Raw genomic sequence first — 21,481 nt, 5'->3', positions numbered from 1 at the left:
TTTAATGACACACAAACAGATTCTACCCTCAGTAGATCCTCAGCCGAGTTTATTATCAGGAAAAAAATCCCGGTGAAATGCTATCACAACAAATATAGAAGAAACAAAAATTGAGGACTGTAGAGTCAGAGTGCTTGAGATGCCACTGAAAACCCAAAGTGATATAAAGTGCATATACTGTACTGATCGATCTCTCTTTTATATGAACAAACACTGTGGAATCTAGCAATTGTTACAGGAAATCAGTCCTACTTATTTTATTTGTTTAAGAAAATTGATTTGGCCACCCAACTGACTCTCAGTGATTCTGGGTGGCTTAGAAAGATAAAGAAAATGCAGAGATTTTGTCAGTGGTGACAAAAACTAATTGAATGAATTATGGTGTGAGAAGTGTTATATTTCAATACATTTTATTCTTTATACGGTTTCCATCTTCCCTTAAAATATTAACAAAATCCACAGTGGTCTGAGAATCAGTGTCTCCAAGTTAATCAAATGAGCAAACTTCCTCAAATCCCAAAATAAATTACCCAGGCCTAATCCACATATCAAAGGATAAGGTCTGCAAACACAAACTAAGTCTCCCAGCAGAACTGTATGTTCACAAACATACACACACACATACACCCTCAGCACATAAACACTTCCACATCCCAGACAAGCTCCTTCTATAAAAGTTTGCCACTGTACCCCGTTTCTCTACAGCCTGTCCCTAAAAGAAAATTATTTTGCTTTCAGGAATAAACAGGAATAAACAACATTCTTTCCTCACAGCTGCCTGGATCTCATTTTTATTTATTCTTGTGCAACCCCGGCTCAGGCTGGAAGCCCAAATTATTCTTCTGACAATGGTTTGGTGCAATCTATGCACCCAGCAATTTTCTTCTTCCCAAGAAAAAACCCCACAGCCCCCGGTCCTCCTTACCTTAAGGAAACTTATGTGGTCTTTGCATTCAAGGCCGGTCTGTACACGACAAAGAGTTTCTGAACGTGAGGCCATCTTCCAGTCCAGTTCCTTTAACTTGGTTTCCATCTGAGCCAAGTTTTTTTCTCTCTGGTTGTCTAAGGCCTGTTTTATAGCCATCTCTCTGTCGTTCAGCAGCTGGTGCATCTTTACAAACTCTCCAGAGACATGATCAGACAAGGATTCGGAGCAGGTCTGGAAAAACAGAGATGGGACACAGCAAAAGGTTGTGGTTTGGTCAAACAGAAATGATCACCTGTCCACAATGGTGTTGGTTTTGGGCTAGACTCCTGAGAATACCTTGGATAGCCATCAAAAATAAATAAATGGACCATCAAACAAATCAACTCGTTTGATCTTTTATTTGAAGCACTAATGACTCAAAACATCCTACTTGGGGCATGTGCAGTGGTGGGACTTGAATAACTTAACAACCTGGCTGGGTAGGCGTGGCCGGTTGGTCATGTGACTGGGTGGGTGACATCATTCATCACACCCAGCCCCGCCTTCTGGCCACTCTCCTCAAAGGCAGAGGTAGGATTCAGCCGGTTGGTACTAATCCCACCACTCCCTCCCCCACCCATTTTTGGCCATTTTTTGGCCATTTTCAGGCTGGTTTTTTGGCCGTTTTCAGACTGTTTTGGGACCATTTTCAGGCCATTTTTTGAGCCATTTTCAGGTCATTTTTCAGGACATTTTCAGGCTGTTTTTTGGATTGTTTTCAAGCCATTTTCAGGCTGTTTTTGGCCCAGAAACTGGCCAAAAGATGAGCCAAAAAACCAGCCAAAAATGTCTGAAAAACAGGCCATTTTTTGAGCCATTTTTGAGCCATTTTCAGGCTGTTTTTCAGGCTGTTTTGGGAGCATTTTTAGACCGTTTTTTGGGCCATTTTCTGGGCCACTTTTCAGGCCATTTTTGGCCTGAAAATGGCCCAAAACAGGCCGAAAAATGGGCCAGAAAACAGGCCAAAATATGAGCAGGGGTGGGGCCAGCCAGTGGTGGGATTTGCTAATTTGCCGAACTGTGCAGAATCGTAACTACCAGTTCTCCCGAACCGGTGCGAACCAGCAGCAGCCCACCTCTGGGCATGTGATGCAAAGTCCTAATTTTCTTAAGGAGACTCTAATACTAGGAAAGATGGAAAGAAAAAGAAGATGAAGAAGAACAAAAGCAAAGATGGTGGACATAGTTACAGTGGCAATGGGGGCACCATTGGAAGATCTGAAAAACGACCTTAGGGATAAATTGTCATGGAGAAACTCTGTTTTGCTAGCAGTTGAAAACTACTTGATGGCATATAATTTATTTTATTTATTTATTAAATTTATATGCCACCCATTTCACTGTCAGGTAACTCATAATCAATCAATCAACGCCACTATGATGATTACCTAAGCAACACCAGCAATTTAAATCTTTTGCCTTTTTATTATAATGTAGTGACAGTACACATATACACACAAAGGTACATACATTCACACAAAGTTCCATTTATGTACATACGCGCACACACACAAAGTTCTGTGGGGTCCTTGCTGCTCTCTGAGCTTGATTGTTGTTGTTGTTTTGTAGATGTCTCATTACCAAACTAAGTAATATCATCATGCAAATCCTACTCCCTTCTAGAACAGATAATGTTAGCTAGTTGAGTAGCGAAACATATGCAAGAAAACAAGCAAGTTCAGAAAGCACCAAGGACCCCACCCTTCAAACCTGAGCTACAAATATTCCCTTCTACTGGTACACAAAATTTTAAGATTGTAATTGTAAGAGTGTCTTTTGTGGTAGCTTAGAGCACCACAGTGCTTCTAAATGTTTAAAACTAAATTGAGAATCGTGGGGGAAGAAGGAACAGAATGGAATATCCTGAAAAATGCATGGTTGACAGCTTTGGAGACTTGAATGCCACACTAGACCATATTTATTTATTCATTTATTGTTGATTTGAATGCAAATCAAACAAGCAGGTAGGTTTTCTTTTCCTTGGACTGAATTGCAGGAGCCTGGATTAAATGCTGACTATGAAACACCTTAAATTAATGAGCCACAAATGGTAGCATCGAAAGCAATAGTTGCTGGGATGAAGAGAGAGAAGATACACTTGGTTTAGCATTAAACAGGAAGTCCCAACCCTCACCACTTCCCAGCTGCACCTTTAATTCGATAATGTTCTCCTGCTGGTGGCACTGGCTCCTTTTCAACCGCCTGAGACCTTCCTCAAGAGGCTCCAGAGATGCCTTCAGCTGGTCCTGAAAGGAAGAGAAAGTTCAGATGTCACATAAAATGAACACCAGCATTTGACTGACCCCAGGACAATTTTATACCTCCCTAGTACTTGCAGACGCTAATCCTGCTATGACATTTGTGTTGCCAGGTTCTACTCAGCAGCCCTTAAAATCCATCAGACCTCTGTCCCCCAACCAGCCCTAACTAGTGTTTATTACGATAGTTGATAGATTTAGCTACCAATCTATTAATTTTGGATGTTCCCCTGCGTTTATTTAAGGTATTTCTTTTTGCTGATAGATCTGGTTTATATTTTCCTTTTTATGTATATCTTTCAGCTTTTTTAAGTGTATGGTTTTTTGCAGGTTTTCTTTTTATACTTTTTAGCTTCTTTCCCAGTGATCCTGCTCCTCATATAATGGCCTTAAGCTAGTTTATCATTCCCAAACCAATTCCCACAATTAAACTCTTTCTTCAACTCCCCTCATCATCAACAGCAGCTACACAAATCCAGATGACTTGAAGGGAAACAGCTAGGGATTTTAAAAAAACAGCAACCTCTTATCCTTTGCTGCCACCTAGTGGTCAATAAAATCAATTAGTGTATCCTCCCTGCAGAAAGTTGGAAGACGAATTCTACCTAACTTATGTGAGATACGAATTCAGTATTCATGTTTCTTCATGCCTTTCAGAGTAAAAATCTACTTATACTTCCTGGTAAATATTTGGGAGGCTTCAAAAACTCCTACATTCAGTGTCTCTACCGTGAACTCTACTTGTACTTTATCTTGGCTTGCACAATAAGCCGCCTAGAATATCCCCATGGTGAGATAAGTGGCAAATAAATTTCACAGATAGATAGATAGATAGATAGATAGATAGATAGATAGATAGATAGATAGATAGATAGATAGATAGATAGATAGATAGATAGATATGAATGGACAGACGGACAGACGGACAAACAGAGAGGGAGGGATAGGGAGAGGGGGAGGGAGAGGGAGAGGGGGAGATAGATAGATAGATAGATAGATAGATAGATAGATAGATAGATAGATAGATAGATAGATAGATAGATAGATAGATAGATAGATAGATAGATAGATATGGATGGACAGATGGACAGAGGGAGATAGATAGATAGATAGATAGATAGATAGATAGATAGATAGATAGATATGAATGGACAGACGGACAAACAGAGGGGGAGGGAGAGGGAGAGGGAGAGGGAGAGGGGGAGGGGGAGGGGAGGGAGATAGATAGATAGATAGATAGATAGATAGATAGATAGATAGATAGATAGATAGATATGGATGGACAGATGGACAGAGGGAGATAGATAGATAGATAGATAGATAGATAGATAGATAGATAGATAGATAGATAGATAGATAGATAGATAGATATGAATGGACAGACGGACAAACAGAGGGGGAGGGAGAGGGAGAGGGAGAGGGAGAGGGAGAGGGGGAGGGGGAGGGGGAGGGGGAGGGAGATAGATAGATAGATAGATAGATAGATAGATAGATAGATAGATAGATATGGATGGGAAGATGGACAGATGGAGGGAGAGGGAGGGAGAGGGAGAGGGAGAGGGAGCGGGAGCAGGAGAGGGAGAGGGAGAGGGAGAGATAGATAGATAGATGATAGATAGATAGATAGTTGTTTTCTGAGGTTTTCGCGGGTGTTTGTATGTAGGTCTTTGGTTATTCGGGTTTTCTCCCGCGTAAAATTGGAGGTTTCTTGGCGACGTTTCGACAAAGTCTCATTCGTCATCTTCAGGCTGGTGTTCTCGGCTTCGTGCTTCCAGGAGCAATGTGAGATCGCAGCTGTCTCTTCCTTTTAACTGCTAGTGGGGGTGTGAGCTGATTGGGTGGGAACTTGGCTGTGTTCTGATTGGGTGGAGGTGTGTTCTGATTGGTTAGGGACTTGGCTGTGCTCTGATTGGCTGGGGGGTTGGTTGTGCTCTGATTGGCTGGTGGTGTGTTCTGTTTGGGTGGGGGCTTGGTTGTGCTCAGCTTAGTCTGAGTTGCAGGGGGATTTGAGCTGGTGAGCTGCGTTGTTGTTCTTGACCAAGGACCAGAAGCCAGACCACAGCTGCATCATTAGCCACTTTAAACCCCTCCAATCCATACATGAAGCAGACAGACACCCACCATGAAGAGCTCGCACGGACACAAACACGAAGCCAAACAACAACAACGCAGCTCACCAGCTCAAATCCCCCTGCAACTCAGACTAAGCTGAGCACAACCAAGCCCCCACCCAAACAGAACACACCCCCAGCCAATCAGAGCACAACCAACCCCCCAGCCAATCAGAGCACAGTCAAGCCCCTAACCAATCAGAACAGGCAGGCAGGCAGGCAGGCAGGCAGGCAGGTAGGTAGGTAGGTAGGTAGGCAGGCAGGCAGGCAGGCAGGCAGGCAGGCAGGTAGGCAGGTAGGCAGATTAGTGTCTTGTTCAACCAGAGGCCACCTTCTTTCTCTTCCCAGGTCCAGTTCTCACCTGATAGGTCTGAACTGCATTTTTGATGGGCAGGAAGTCGTGTCCCCGGTGCTGAGGCAAGTCCCGGCAGATGACGCAAACGGGCTCCTCATCTTGGCTGCAGAAGAGCTTGAGAGGCTCCTCGTGTTCCTCACAGAAGTACCAGCCTCCGGTGCTGCTCAGCTGAGTCCCTTCATCCAGCTTCAGAAGCCGGGCCTTCTCGGCCAAGCTGCAGAGGGCTCGGTTGATCGTCATGCGGCGCAAAGCGAAGGGGCGGCGGCACTCAGGGCAGAGGCCCCGTCTTTGCCCTTTGGGGATGCAGGGCTCCAGGCAGGGAGCACAGAAGCTGTGGCCGCACTCCAGCATGTGGGGCTCCCGAAAGAGGGAGAGGCAAATGGGGCACAGGAGGTCCTCGGTGAAACTGGACACTTCCCGTACTGAAGCCATGTTGGTCGATTCAAAGAGAGCTTGAACAGATTTCCCAAGTTAGAACAGCTTCTATTTCTGCCTGTTGTATGAACATAGAACATAGAACATAGGGTTGGAAGGGACTTTGGAGGTCTTCTAGTCCAACCCTCTGCCTAAGTAGAAGACCCTATACCATTCCAGACATTGGCTGCCCAATTTCTTCTTTAAAACCTCTAGTGATGGAGCACCCACAACTTCAACATTATGCAAGCACAAGCAATAGAACACTGTCAAACTAGAGTCCTAAGAGAGCTAATTTCAATAAACGTAGAGAGAGAGCTTGGGAAGGATTCCATGGATGAGAATCCTCAAGGGGAAAACAACTCAAGACGCTTGGGAAATTTTGAAAAGTGAGATATAAAAGCCCAGTCTAGCACAATACCAATGAAGTAGAAAAATAACCTCTCAAAAGAAACCAGCATGGCTGCATAAAGAACTCTGACAAATTGAAAGACAAAAAGGACAAGTATAAAAACTGGAAAGAGGGGCACATAACTAAGGCAGAATATCAGCAAATAGCCCTAGCCTGCAAAGATGAAGTGAGAAAAACTAAAGCTCACAATGAACAAAGGCTTGAGACAAAAGTAAAAAATAACACACACCACCCCCCAAAAAAGCTTCTTCCATCATGTTAAAAACAAGGGGAAAAAGACAAGAAAACAGTTGGTCCATTGCTGGGAGAAAGTGGCAAGAAGGTGACAAGCAACAGGGAGAAAGCTACTTAACTACTTAACTCTTTTTTTGCGTCTTTTTTTACACAAAGGGAAAAAACAGTCCAATCTATCAAAAACAGCACCACAGAAAACAGATTAGGAACACAAGTTAAAATAGGGAAGAAAATGGTAAGTAAGCATCTGTCTACCCTAGACAGGTTCAAATCACCAGGACCAGATGGATTACATCCCAAGGTTCTGAAGGAACTGGCAAACAAGATCTCAGAACCACTGAATTATACCTTTCAATGATCCTGGAGCACCAGGGAACTGCCAGAAGACTAGAAAAGAGCTGATGTAGTTCCCATCTTCAAAAAAGGGGAAAAAACCAGATCCAGGAAACTACAGACATATCAGCCTGACCTCAATACCAGGGAAGATTCTGGAAAAGACAATCAAGAAACAAATCAGCGAACACCTAGATGCAAACAAAGTAATAATCAAAAGCCAACATGGGTTTGTCAAAAACAGATCATACCAAATCTTATTGCATTCTTTGACAAAGTGACAAAATTAGGGGACCAGAGGAATGCTGTCGATATAATTTACTTGGACTTCAGTAAGGCATTTGATAAAGTAAACTATAACCTACTACTTGATAAGATAGAAAAATGTGGGTTAGACAGCCTCACCATCAGATGGATTCGTAACTGGCTGATCAATCACACTCAACATGTAGTCCTCAATGGAACTGCATCTACATGGAGGAAAGTATGCAGTGGGGTACCCCAAGTACTCTTCAACATCTTTGTCAATGATTTGGACAAGGGGATAGATAGGGAACTCATCAAATTTGCAGATGACACCAAGCTACCAGGAATAGCCAACACTCCAGAAGATAGGCTTAAGATTCAGAAGGAACTTGACAGACTTGAACATTGGGCACTAACAAAATGAAATTCAATAATGAAAAAAGTAAGGTTCTATATTTAGGCAAGAAAAACAAAATGCACAGATACAATATATGTGGTACCTTGCTCAATAGTAGTAACTGTGAGAGAGATCTTGGAGGACAACCATTTAAATATGAGCCAACAGTGTGCAGCAGCTGCCAAAAAAGCCAACACAGTTCTAGGCTGCATAAACAGAGGGATAGAATCAAGATACCTTGAAGTGTTAATACCACTTTATAATGCCCTGGTAAGGCCACACTTGGAATACTGCATTCAGTTTTGGTCGCCACGATGTAAAAAAAATGTTGAGACTCTAGAAAGAGTGCAGAGAAGAGCAACAAAGATGATTAGGATACTAGAAGCTAAAACATATGAAGAACGGTTGCTGGAATTGGGTATGTGTATGAAAAGAACGACTAAGGGTGACATGATATCAGTGTTCCAATATCTCAGAGGCTGCGACAAAGAAGAAGGAGTCGATCTATTCTCCAAAGCACCTGAAGGCAGGACAAGAAGCAATGGGTGGAAACTAATCAAAGGGAGAAGCAACCTAGAACTAAGGAAAAATTTCCTGATAGTTAGAACAATTAATCAGTGGAACAACTTGACTCCAGAAATTGTGAATGCTCCAACACTGGAAGTTTTTAAGAAGATATTGGATAACTATTTGTCTGAAGTGGTGTAGGGTTTCCTGCCTAAGCAGGGGGTTGGACTAGAAGACCTCCAAGATCCCTTCCAACCCTATTATTCTATTCTATTCCATTCCATTCCATTCTGGAAGCAAGCATTTCACTGGTTGTTATTACTTTCAAGAAATTTCTCCTTAATTCTAGGTTGGATCTCTCCTTTGACAAGTTTCCATCCGTTACTTTTTGTCCTGCTCTGGAGAATATGTCAACCTTCTCTTGTCTGTGATAGCCCCTCAAGTACTGGAAGACTGAGGCGAAGGGGTGTCTGCCATCCCAGACAGATCAGCCTTGAACACCAAAATCATGAACACTAAAACTACTTTTCTTACAGGGTTACAGAAACAGAGTCTGAAGGCGCTTCCTGCCTTCATCCTAAAGTGAACCAGGAAGGAGAAACCCTGAGACGTTTTCTCAAATTGCATTCCTATTTTGCACACAGAAATTTCTTATCTCACCGTTGTCTGGGCTGCGTCTCTTTCTCCTCTTCCTCCAGGTGATTCTCACAGGCCGCTGCAGGGCGGGGAAAACCCTCAATGTGTCAGACCTGCCGCCACTTAAACCTCTAAATAAAAAACATCCTCAGCTCCATCTGTTGAGAAAGGCATCTTTTTATTAGAAGGGCGTTGCAGTGATGCGTAGCCAGAACTGAGCATCGCATGCCAAAAGCCCTAAGTTTAATCTTCCCCTCCCATCACCCACCCCGTGCAATCAATCAAGTTCAGGCTGGATGTTTTTGTAATGGCCAGTTGTGTACAGGAAGATATGCAGCTGGTATGCCAGATGACTTTGAAACAGCAACTCCAAGAGATGCAGAACTTAACTTTCCTTTTCCTGCTTTCCTCCCTGCTTCTGAAACTTAATTTTCATTTTCCCTCTTGCCTTCCGCCCGCCTCCCTCCCACAATTCATGGCAGCCTGTGGAAGCACAAGCAAGTATAAGGTGGCAGCTAACACCAGGTTTTTCTGGATCTTCAGGAAAGCTTATTTTTTATTATGATTATTTCAGCCTTTCTCATTTAAAGAATATTTCAGTGTCCATGAAGCCCTTTAAAAAACAACAACATTTTTTTCTACTTTGAAATAAGAAAGAAATCATTCTGAATTAAATCGTTCGAATTATTTGTGCACCCCAGTTCTTTCCTAAGCAACCACAGCACTCAGGTTTCTGGTTTGGTGTGGATCTCTTGCATGAATCGACAGATGAATGAAAAGATAACCTGAAGAATAATTCCATAGTCCTAAGGGTTGTGAGGAAAACAAATTCTTGGGACATCTTAGCAGGATAGAAGCTTAGAAGGAATGTGTGTTAATTGAAGCCTTGCTTCTCGATATCCTTATCAAAACTTCTATGACAACTGATATGTTTCTTTTTATTATTAAGACAATAACTCTTAAAAGTATGATGAGTGGGTGAGTGGATGGGTGGGAAAGTAACTTGAGGTTTGTTCTGCTCCATGAAAAACTCCTCCAACAGAAATGCATTGTGCTCCAATTTCAGTGTTTCTCAACTCGGGCAACCTTAAGATGTACAGACTTCAGTTCCCAGAACTCCCCAGCCAGCCTTCCCCAGAATTCTCCTTGCTTACTAGGGGATTCTGGGAGTTGAAGTCCACACATCTTAAAGTGGCTGAGGTTGAGAAATCCTGCATGTTTCTTTCCTGTTGTACCACCCACCCATAAATATTTTACTAGTGTTCCTCAAAATTCCAAGCACCGTGTTTCCCCGAAAATAAGACCCTGTCTTATATTTTTTTGAACCCCAAAATAAGCACTTGGTCTTATTTTCGGGGGAGGTCTTATTATTTTGGGGCGCATGGAGCAAGATGGGGCTCCTCTTGCCATCTTACCTGATTTCCACCTCTGTCTCTCTAACCCTAGCCAGAGGAAATGGCACTTAAATATTTTCAGGGAGGGCTTATTTTTGGGAGGTGGCTTATTTTTGGGGAAGGCTTATTTTAGCGCATGTGCTCAAAATCCTGATTGGGCTTATTATCCGGGGAGGTCTTATTTTTGGGGAAACAGGGTAGTTCTCAACTTACAACCATTCATTTAGTGACCATTCAAAGTTACTACAGCACCGAAAAAAGTGACTTATGACCCTTTTTCACACGACTGTTGCATCATCCCCAGAATCAGGTAATCAAAATTCAGAGGCTTGGCAACTGGCATGTATTTATGACAGTTGCAGTGTCCCAGGGTCATATGGTCACCTTTTCACGACCTTCCAACAAGCAAAGTCAACCAGGAAGCCAGATTCACTTAACAACAGTGTTACTAACTGAACAACTGGAGGGATTCACTTAACAACTGTGGCAAGAAAGGTCGTAAAATGGGGCAAAACTCACTGAACACTTGCTTTGCTTAGCAACAGAAATTTTGGCCTCCACTGCGGTCATAAATTAAGGACTATTGTATGGATCATTAGGTGGCCAGACGGTAGTTCTCTTCCAACCTGGCCTATCTCACAAAATAGAGAATAAAAGGAAAGGAAATCTCCCATATAAGTAGCTTTTTGCTCCTGAAGACAAGGAAGGGGGCTGAAATTAATCAAATAGATGTCTAGCAGATACTGAGAAGCAATGTTGTTGAGATGTTGAGACTCTAGAAAAAGTGCAGAGAAGAGCAACCAGGATGATTAGGGGACTGGAGACTAAAACATACGATGAACAGTTGTAGGAACTGGACATGGCTAGTCTAGTGAAGAGAAGGACCAGAGGAGACATGATAGCAGTATTCCAATATTTGAGGGGCTGCCACAAAGAGGAGGGTGGTCAAGGTATTTTCTAAAGCACCTGAAGGCCAGACAAGGAATAATGGATGGAAACTGATCAAGGAGAGATTCAACCCAGAAATAAGGAGAAACTTTCTGACAGTGAGCACAATCAACCAATGGAAGAGCTTTGCCTTCAGAAGTTGTGGGAACTTCATCACTGGAGGCTTTCAAGGGGAGACTGGACTGCTATTTGTCAGAAATGGTGTAGGGTCTCCTGCTTGGGTGGGGGGTTGGACTACATGGCCTACAAGGTCCCTTCCAACTCTGTTAATCTATCTGAAGTCAATGAAGTTATGCCAGTCAGAGTGCATTCGAGTTCCTCAGAAAAAAAATGCCGAATCCCATCTTCTATACTCCGAGTCCTCAAATCCCAGCTTGGTGATTGAATACAATAGAACAGAATAAAATGACAGAGTTGGAAGGGACCTTGGAGGTCTTCTAGTGAAGCATAATCCCAAATTATCCTTTTAGAAATTCAAGGCAGGACCTTATATTACTTTTGTTTCCTGGAATGTTGAGTTCCTCCGAATCATCCAGGTCTAATCCTTCAGAAAACTTGCTTTAGAAGAAATCAACCCTCCTGTTCCCATTTTTTTCTATATCAGCCTCTTCCTACATAATCCGGAAACCTGGTGCCAATAATAAATAAATTGCTAGCATGGAATAAATGTCCAGCAAGATTAAGCATTTAATCCAGCACTATTCAGAGCCTGGCTAGTCCTTTGCATGCTTTCTATTAAGAAATCTTAAATCTGGACAGCAGAATCACTTTTCAGCCATGGAGGGTGGTGGAGGAGAGATTTATATTGTATCTCACCAGATTGGGATTTGAGAGAGATTCAAACCAAGATTTTGAGCCACTGTAGAGAATTCCACCCACCTTCTACTAAACCCCAAAGTCACTTGCTAATAACACAGATTTCCAGGGAGGATTTTAATTGAAATTTGACTTCTTTTGGAACTGTATGGAAAACCCATCAGGAGCAATATTAACAAGAGATCAGAACTCATTCCAAAAATCACCACAGCAACAAATAATGTCTTGCAGGAACTCGCTTAATGCAATAAATTTAGTGAAAATAGTATTTATAACTCACACGGACCACTTGAAAGTATATTTATTTCTATTCCAACTTTTTATTCAGTTCTTTCCGTTTAAGAGTCTCAAGTTGACTCAGGAGCAAGCAAAGCCCATTGAATTAAAATAGATTCACTTCCCATTAAGTATGTTTAGAACCTCATAACTTTCTCAGGAAATCTCAGGTATTCTTCCCCTTCTCCACCTCCTGGCTTCAGAGGCAAAGAATCAGCTGAAGTAAACAGTTAAGTTGCTTTCTTACCCTTGGGTTGAAATGCTCTCCTCTAGTTTGAATGGCTCTCCCCCACTTTTCCTCCAGGCTAAAAATCTCCATTGTAGTTCTTGTCTCCTGCCCAGCTCGTCCTTGTTCTTGGCACTCCGCTTCAAGGGGAGAGGGAAGAGTTCAGGAACTAGAAATTGCAGCTGGGTTCGGTGTAGCAATGATAATGCAGCATTTTTCCACCTCTGCAAACCCTCAGCATGCTAGCAAAGCTGCATCAGCATTTTTTTCACACCACTGCATTAACACTACTGCATCTAGGTTGGGAGGGAGGGGTTGGCGAAAGAGCTGGACAGAAAGCCCAGTAATGATGCTAACACAGGACATCAGTGGGTGGATCAAACGATGGTGGCAACTGATGGGGAAGGAGGAAACAGCCCCGGCAAAAAGTTATTGGTAACATGGGTTAACTTGTCAGATGTGAAGGTGCAGAACATAAGGATTTGACAATGTAGCCATGAGCACCTTCCGTCGCACTCTCAAGACTTTTTTATTCCATCAAGCCGGCCTGGCCTAAATCTTTCCCCTTTAAAATGTAAGTTTTAATTTGTTTTTAAAATTATTGGGTATTTTTAATTTGTCTCAGCCAAATTGTTTAATTCGGTTTTAATTTAATTTAATTTAATTTCGGTTTCGTTTAATTCGACCCCCGAGCCCGTCTTATCAGAGGGAGAAGAAGGGAAGGAGAGGAGTTGGCAAGGCCTCCCTCTCCAGGACCCTCCTCTCTGGCAATGCCTCAGGTGTCCTCCGAAGGCCAAGAGATAGGCCAGGAGCCAGGCACTTCCGAGCAGCCACAGTTAGACAGCGACGGAGATGAGTTTTAGCTGAATCCCCGACAGCGTTGGAAAGACAAGCGCGCACAGCAGAGAAGGAGGCATGCCAGAGATTAAGCTGAGTCACTGGACCATACCCCACAGGGGATAAAAGGGGGTGTGGTGGCCATTCAGGCCTTGTGACGGACAAAACTGAAAAGCTAGCAAGTCATACTGCGTTTCTGGAACTTCGTTATATGCCCTCTTTGGATTTATTATGGACTGGACTTGACAATTCTTTGGCTTTGTGGACTTATTTTGGTTTATCAGACGGAGGAGAAAAACCTCCCTTTGTGAGTAAAGTTTTTGGCAGGCAGCTACTGGGTTGCTGCCAATTCTGTTATCTCAAAGGAATTCCTGACTGCTGGTTTTATTAACTCCTGGCTGACTGTTTGTGTGCGTGTGTGAGATGGGGACAGAACAGAAAGCAACATTGCTACATTTGTTTCTTGTCAGAATCTCTTGCTTCTGAACTTTGTGGGGTTTTGCCAAGAAAAGCCTTTGACAGGGTGCCAAAGAAGACAAAGGTTGGTGATACGACCGAAGGACTGTTTATCAAGAATTTGTTTTGGAATTAATTTGGACTAAGCTGAGAATGAAGTAATTCTCAGCTGTTCTAATAAAATGTTTGTTTAGGACTGATTGTGTCTGGTAATAACTACTTGGGCCTAGGTCACAACACATTTTGACAAAGTCAAAGGGGGAAGCCAGATTCACTTAACAACCATGGGACTAATTTAACAACTGCAGTGATTCACTTCAACAGCTGTGGCAAGGAAGGTTGTAAAATGGAGCAAAATTTGCTTAACAACTGTCTTGCTTAGCAAGAGAAATTTTGGGTTCAGCTGTGGCCGTCAGCTAAAGACTACCGGTATCTGTGAACTATCAATAACCTATTATCCACTGCAGCATGCAAACTTTACCTTTTCACTCGCCCTTAAAGTAGCAAGTATTTGTAAACATTCTTTGCTGATGAACCCTAACCATTGTCTCCAGCAGCTCAGATATTCATCAGCATTCTCTGACATCAGAGCAATTCACCCAATCACAAGTCGCTTATTTCAGCATCAACAATAGGTGGCCGAGAATTGATATATCACCAAATTGGTGTTAATTCTTGTTGACCACACGGTAAGTCTTCTGCAACCTGCTGCCAACTTGGACCTTCAGATCTTCCAACAGCACACCCATCATCACCTTACACGTGTGTAAAATGTACTTTACACATGAACAAAATCCATCTTCATTTTGATAAAAGAATTGAATTATTATTATTATTATTATTATTATTATTATTATTATTATTATTTCTTACTTTGCTTGTTCGGAGGGCTCACTGGCTTTTATTAGAGGAGATGGGATGGGATGCATAGTGGGGGATCCCCAGGAGGGAAGGGAGGCATTCCGGTGGTGTAAGAGGTAACCCAGGCCAGATTATCATGTGTGGAAGAAAAAGGATGAAGACAACTGCTCCTTAATAGTTCCCAGAGTATAATGTAGATGCAGATACAACAGTCCTCAGTCTGGCAAGATTCTGTCTATAGGTGTGAAACAATAAAGAACTTTCTTTGGAAGAATTGCCCCATGTCATTCTTGGTTTTGGGCCTCACAGAAGAACACCACTGCAAAGCTCAAATAGGAAGTCCAAAAGAGGAAGTTACTAGAAGAAGAAAATTACCCCCTTAAACCTCCAAAACGAGAATAACGTGGCATAGTCATGCAAAAGTATTGTTAAATTGGTGGTTGTTAAACTGCAATTTGCTGAAGAAGCCACAATGCCTGGGTAGGTCCCCATGTTACCCCAAGTCAAAATCTAATAAAATCATACTATAGCTAAGCAGGATGTGTGTGTGTGTGTCAGGGGTGACATGCTTCCGGTTCGGACCAGTTCGCCCAAACTGGTAGTAATAAAATGCTATTTATTATGCAAATGCTATAAATGCTACAGGTTCGGGCGAACCAGTATTTCCGACGATCAGCTGTGCTGCGCAATTTAGATTTAGATTTAGAATCTAAATCGTGTGGCAAACCTGTTCCCTCTCTCGCTGTTCTACTTATCTTTGCAGACTCAGAAAAGGCTTCTTAATCCTTTTTCAGCACTGTGCAGTAGCGCATGCAGTGCACATGCATGCAAAGCACACGTTTGCCACGCACCGCGCATGCGCACGCATGAAGCAAACCAGTAGCGAAGCGAACCAGTAGCAGACTTCAGGGCATTTCATCCTGGTGTACGTGTGTGTGTGTGTGATTCCGTAGATGTGATCAAATGAATTCCTTTGTGCTGTAAATAGTCTATTTAAGGGCTGGGAAATTTAAGCATATAGCTACACAGGTAGTCCTCGCTTAATGGCCATTCATTTAGTGACTACTAGTTGTATACCTATACGCTGACATTTCCTAACCCTTGAATTTATATCATTATACAGCTACATTCAAATATGATATGGGTTCTTTTCATAGATTAATTTTTTGCACATCCTCCAGTCCAATTTCATTCTCTTTTCTGTGAGTAGAAAGGCTGACTTTCACAGACCAATTATGGTAGTATACAAAATGCAAAGCGTTTTATTTCACCACATAAATGGAAAGGAACTAAAAACAAACGAACCCCCAAACTTCTATATATTAATGTAAAAAAATCTATTTTTTTTTTCTGCTCTTCAAATATATACACATCCCGATACACATAAAGAAACAAACAGCTACAAGTATTCCCAGGAAAACACAAAAAAAGGCATTTGACAGGATAAATGGAGAGATGATGAAACAAACAAAAAAAAGCTGTTATAGGCACACTGTACCACTGAAACATTTTCAAACAGAAATATACATCTACTGTAATTAAGACGGGTAAATTTCAAACAATTGAAAATACTTGAAACATTAGCTTACCCCCATCAAGCAACAGTTAGTCATGACTAAAGCTACAATTCTATGTACAATTTCTTGGGAAAAAAACATTCAGCTTTGTGGTATTTCCTCCTGAGAGAATAGAAATATAACCGTAGCATACCTCCCTTTGCACGCCGATTCCAGGGAATCATTCTATGTATGGAAAAGCTTTTCTCGCATTTGTACATATTTGAAAAAGACACAAGAACTAAAATTCAGAAGTGCATCACACGCTACACCCTCTTTTGCACAGGTTTCACAAGTAGGGCTATCATCTCTGGACTGCAAAAAATCCAGATGAACAGTCAGAGGAAGCAAAGAGGTACATGAAACCTACTGCTTGCTGCCTTTAGCAGTTCTCTAGATTTTTACAGCCCAAATATGGTAATCTATTCAAGATGTCTGCTAAAGAACACCACCACACAACCTTTTGCACTTTCTGACAGTATCATAAAACAACAGCTCCGTTTGTTTTTAATACGCATGTTTTACATACCAAGCCACTGTGGCTTATAAGTCATGGTTTACATCTTGCAACATGAGCATTCAGACCATCGAACAAACCATGATTAAAACAAGCCCTGGGTTACTACTGTGCGTGAACCCTGTCCTTGGTTTTCAGTGTTAAAATTTCTTTCAATTGCATAAATCTGGATGCCATCAATTTAACAGAATAGGACGTTCTATATACTCTATACAATCTGAGTTGTCAACGAACCCTACAAATCTTCAGGAGTGTCAAACTCGCGGCCCGCAGGCCGGATTCGTCATGCGCTGGCCACGCCCACCCCCGGTTTAGGGAAAGGGGAAAAAAGTCGTAATATGCCACATGACGACGCGGGTTTGATACACCCCTGCTCTAAGCAAAAACATGTAAGACTGAGCTGCACAACGGTAACTTCTGAAGGACCAGGTTCAACAAATGTTTGTCACTTATGTTTTAACTTGGGTTGTGTTTTTTGTTTTTTTTTCTGATAAAGGATGCCTCCACCAAAAGCATAGAAAGCTCTTAATTATTTTAGGAACCTATTGAGGACATTGGGAATTCCCGTTTCTGCAACTTTCTACAACTTTGAAAGAGGCTTGGTGAATTAATTACTTAACAAAATATATTTATTGCTTAAGACATTAAACAATATTGTGTTGGAGGCTAAAAAGAAAGTCTTTTTGTCCTTTTGTCTCCTTTCCACCAAGGTATTTATTGCATAGGTTGCCTGTCAGAAGTTGCCTGTGTGATCCAACGCAGATGGCAGCTAGGAATGTGCCCGGATGCCATGGTTAACTTCCAGGGCACTTTTGGAGTGGCATCTTTTAACATGGAATCACAGGAGAAAAGAAAAACTCGCGCACTGATTTCCTGACTCTTCTCTTTAGTTTGGAAAAGTGCATTTTTTCCAACCACCCTTTTATACAGTACAGTATCTACAATCAGGTCACCTCAAGTCTCCAGGAAAAAAACAAACAAGTGTACAAAGAACAGGGCCAAGTCCTCATATTTTGGGATGATCTGGAGGATGTGGAATGGCAAAACTGGTCCTTATGAGGAACCAGCATCCATTCTTTTTTTCGGTTCAGTCCATGAACCCATCCAGATCAAAGTCCGGTCGGTGCCACGTCAGATCCGGCCAATCTCAGTTCCTGCCTTCTTTTCTTGTCCACTCTTGACAACAGCGAGGACCAGGTATCTCTTGGCCAACCATGGATTCGCAAAGTATCTTTGAAGCCACTTCTTTCTTCCAGCTTCTCCAAACATCCAGTGCTTAATTAATCCCAGTGTGCTTGGACCAGATGGTCCCAGTTATTTTGCCAGTGTTAATCCATGAATCTAAAGCTGAAAATGCAGCCCCCTCAGATGGAGTCTGTCAAAGGCCCAAAATATCCCTTTTGACACATGCAGACTTTCACAGAAAACGAGGAGGGGAGGAAATACAGCAAAAAAGAGGGAGGGGGAGAAACAGAGACAGACAAAGAGGCAGAGAGAGAGAGACAGACACACACACACACACACAGAGAGAGAGAGAGAGAGAGAGAGAGAGAGAGAGAGGGAGAGAGACTGACTGACTGACTTTCTGGAGAAAGGCATCAGATACAAACAGTGGAACACTACTGAGTTCACCAAGGTTAATGATATAACCTTCCATTATGCAAGGGGAGGAATGAAATCCAGTCCACACCCCTTCCCTCAATGCTAGTGAATTACAGTGCATGGTAGCCTTGCTTAACATTAGGCCTTCCCAGCTCTGATAGATTACAACTCCCATGTTCTCATCCAAGCCCCCATACCAACACCAATCGCTTTTATGGAAGATCCGCAGAGACCCTTGCACACCGTGTTACACAGGTTGCTGTGCATGAATCCAACCTTTAACCACAAAAGATATGTGTTCAGTTCAGTTTGAAATCATATGGAAGGAAGGAAGGAGGGAGGGAGGGAGGGAGGGAGGAAGGAAGGAAGGAAGGAAGGAAGGAAGGAAGGAAGGAAGGAAGGAAGGAAGGAAGGAAGGAAGGAAGGAAGGAAGGAAAAACTTTCAGCAATGGATGGAACAATCACCCCAACTTCACTTATAAATCCAGTGTAATGTTTCTGTTAGGATCCCATTAAAGAGCATTCAAACCCCCAAATCTAATTTGGCAAGCTAAAGGAGTGTGTGAAGGACGGGGGCGGGGGAAGAGTGCTCCCCCACAATTTCTCTGGAGTGTCAAAGGAAAGAATTGGAGGGTATGAAAAAAAAAGGGAGTGTTAGTATTAAAAGTGGCAAAATGCACATATTGTACTGTGCTCGATTGTTCAAAATGTTTAGGTATTTTACTGCAGCCGTCCTTACAGACTCCTGCTAAGCAAGCCAACGTGAATATCCTCTCCTCATCTTCTCAATGAGGGGCTGAAATCTAGGGCTACTTAGGGATGGGTCTGACTGTGAAATTGGGGGACGAGGTCCTTTGGGTTTACAGCAGTGGTGGAATTCAATTTTTTTTTTACTACCAGTTCTGTGGGCATGGCTTGGTGGGCGTGGGCGTGGCAGGGGAAGGATACTGCAAAATCTCCATTCCCACCCCACTCCTGGGGCCAGCCAGAGGTGGTATTTGCCGGTTCTCTGAACTACTCAAAATTTCCGCTACCGGTTCTCCAGAACCTGTCAGAACCTGCTGAATAGCACCTCTAGTTTACAGTCCTCTGTAGGAGACCTGCTTATAGAGCTGCTAGCACTGAATGGATGGAAAGGACATGATTAGCCCAATCAGAACATTATACCGTGCCCGGTTTGCTGCTGAAGGAAGGAAAACAGAAAAAAGGGGGCTTCAGTAAATACCTTAGCCACTAACCCTGCTTCCTTAGCTCACCCTCAAAACCTGGAGATCAAAGGACAGAAGAAAGACCTAGAATGATGCAAGAGAAAAAAAACGTTTGGAAGAACAAGTCATAAAATATTTCTTCCAATTATGGCAGGATGAATAGGGCTACATTTGACAGAGCAGCTTCCTTGCTTGGGTGTCTCCCAGATGTGTTCAGCCTTTCTAGCCAACATGGTCTCTGGCTACAGACAATCTCATGTTCGCCAGATGTTTTGGACTTACAAATGTCCTTTGCAGCAAATGTTCTTGCCGGAATATGGGACAGACTCATGGAGGGCCCCTGGTTGCTTACTCTGTGGTTGATAAATGCTAAAAAAAAACTTTGAGAATGGTAGTTTCTAGACAAAGCAGGAAGGCACCAAGTTGGTTTAAAGCTGATTTAGGACAAGGAGAAATAGGAGTTAACACGAGTGGGAAACAAACCATCGGGTAAGAATTTCAGAATAACAATTTTGGATCGTGTGATGAAATAAGTTAGTTAAGAGATGACCAGGGAAAAAGAAAAAAGAGTCGAGAAAGAGAACCACATATCGGAAGGTGAATGGTGAGATTTGGATGAGCAAAGGCTGAACGACCAGATGTCCCACAAAAATGCTCTGGAGCATGATGGCCTCTGAGCCGCATCCAGTCTCCAGCAGTCTCTATGGTGCTGTCCAACTTCTCAACACAGCCTCCGATGGCCAGTGCTAGTTTGGTTCACACCATATTGAGGGCATCCTCAGCCAGGAAGCAGTGCAGGTGTTGGAAGGATGGTCGGTCCTTGGCCTCTCTTGCCCAGCATCTCAGCATCATCTCATAGACAGCCAAGGGGCAGGTGGATGGACGGCAGAGATAGACCTGAAGATGGAGGAAAAGAGACAGCGTGACATGGCTCTGAGGTCAGCCAGCCGAAGACAGAGCCTGGATTTTCTTAAAGCTTAATCTTAAAAGACTCAAGGTCTTGGTGGCGCAGTGGTTAGAATGCACTGTGCCTGCCCACAGTGTAGAGTTTGATCCTGAAGTAACCTCGAAGTTACAACGGCACGGAAAAAAGTGACTTATGACCGTTTTTCACCCTTACGACCACTGCAGCATCATGTGATGCTTGACTCACATTTATGACGGTTGCAATGCTCTGGGGTCATGGGATCCCCTTTTGCAAACTTCTGCCAAGCAAAGTCAATGGGGAAGCCAAGTTCACTTAATCACCATGTGACTAATTGCAAGATTAAAAGAAAGAACTGCAATGATTCATTTAACAAATGTGGGTCAAGAAAAATTTTAAAATGGGGCAAAACTCACTTAACAAATTAGCAACATAAATGTTGGGCTCAATTGTAGTCGTAAATTGAGGACTGCCTATACATGTACCTGTGTGAGTCCTAGTCTAATGTATTATATAAATACATTTATACTGTGTTTCCCCGAAAATAAGACTGGGTCTTATATTAATTTTTGCTCCAAAAGATGCATTAGGGCTTATTTTCTGGTTAGGGCTTATTTTAGGGGAAATATGGTACTAAATGCATCCTTTTTTTTTTTTTTTTAAATTTATTTATATGCCGCCCTTCTCCAGAGACTCAGGGCAGCTTACAATGTGTTAAGCAATAGCCTTCATACTTCTGTATATTTTATACAAAGTCAGCTTATTGCCCCCACAATCTGGGTCCTCATTTTACCTACCTTAGAAAGGATGGAAGGCTGAGTCAACCTTGAGCCTGGTGAGATTTGAACTTGCAGTAATTGCAGGCAGCTGATGTTAATAACAGTGCTTTAGTCTGCTGCGCCACCAGGGCTCTATTGATTTGGCTGACAATCTTAACTGGGGCTTATTTTGGGGGTAGGGCTTATATTACGAGCATTCTGAAAAATCAT

At 42.6% G+C, this 21,481-nt stretch overlaps 2 protein-coding genes across 2 annotated transcripts in view; both read right to left on the bottom strand.

Annotated features, from left to right (window-relative positions):
• The window catches only part of LOC139309382 (zinc-binding protein A33-like), a 12,934-nt gene extending 6,811 nt beyond the window's left edge, over positions 1-6,123 (bottom strand). Inside the window, exons 1-3 of the mRNA XM_070933445.1 lie at positions 5,698-6,123; positions 3,118-3,213; positions 926-1,159 (exon numbers count right to left, since the gene is read on the bottom strand). Coding sequence (XP_070789546.1) covers positions 926-1,159; positions 3,118-3,213; positions 5,698-6,123 — 756 coding nt within the window. The remainder of the gene's footprint in view (positions 1-925; positions 1,160-3,117; positions 3,214-5,697) is intronic.
• A 13,925-nt stretch (positions 6,124-20,048) lies between these two features.
• Positions 20,049-21,481, bottom strand: part of DDR1 (discoidin domain receptor tyrosine kinase 1) — a 74,696-nt gene continuing 73,263 nt past the window's right edge. Inside the window, exon 18 of the mRNA XM_070933444.1 lies at positions 20,049-20,464. Within this exon, the coding sequence (XP_070789545.1) occupies positions 20,324-20,464 (141 nt within the window). The 3' untranslated portion in view covers positions 20,049-20,323. The remainder of the gene's footprint in view (positions 20,465-21,481) is intronic.

Source organism: Pituophis catenifer, unplaced genomic scaffold (assembly GCF_029215685.1).
Source record: "Pituophis catenifer annectens isolate HBS135680 unplaced genomic scaffold, rPitCat1.0.hap2 SCAF_2, whole genome shotgun sequence".
Classification (NCBI taxonomy): Eukaryota; Metazoa; Chordata; class Lepidosauria; order Squamata; family Colubridae; genus Pituophis; species Pituophis catenifer.
Note: the sequence above shows the minus strand (reverse complement) of the source record. Positions and strands in the feature narration are given on the sequence as shown.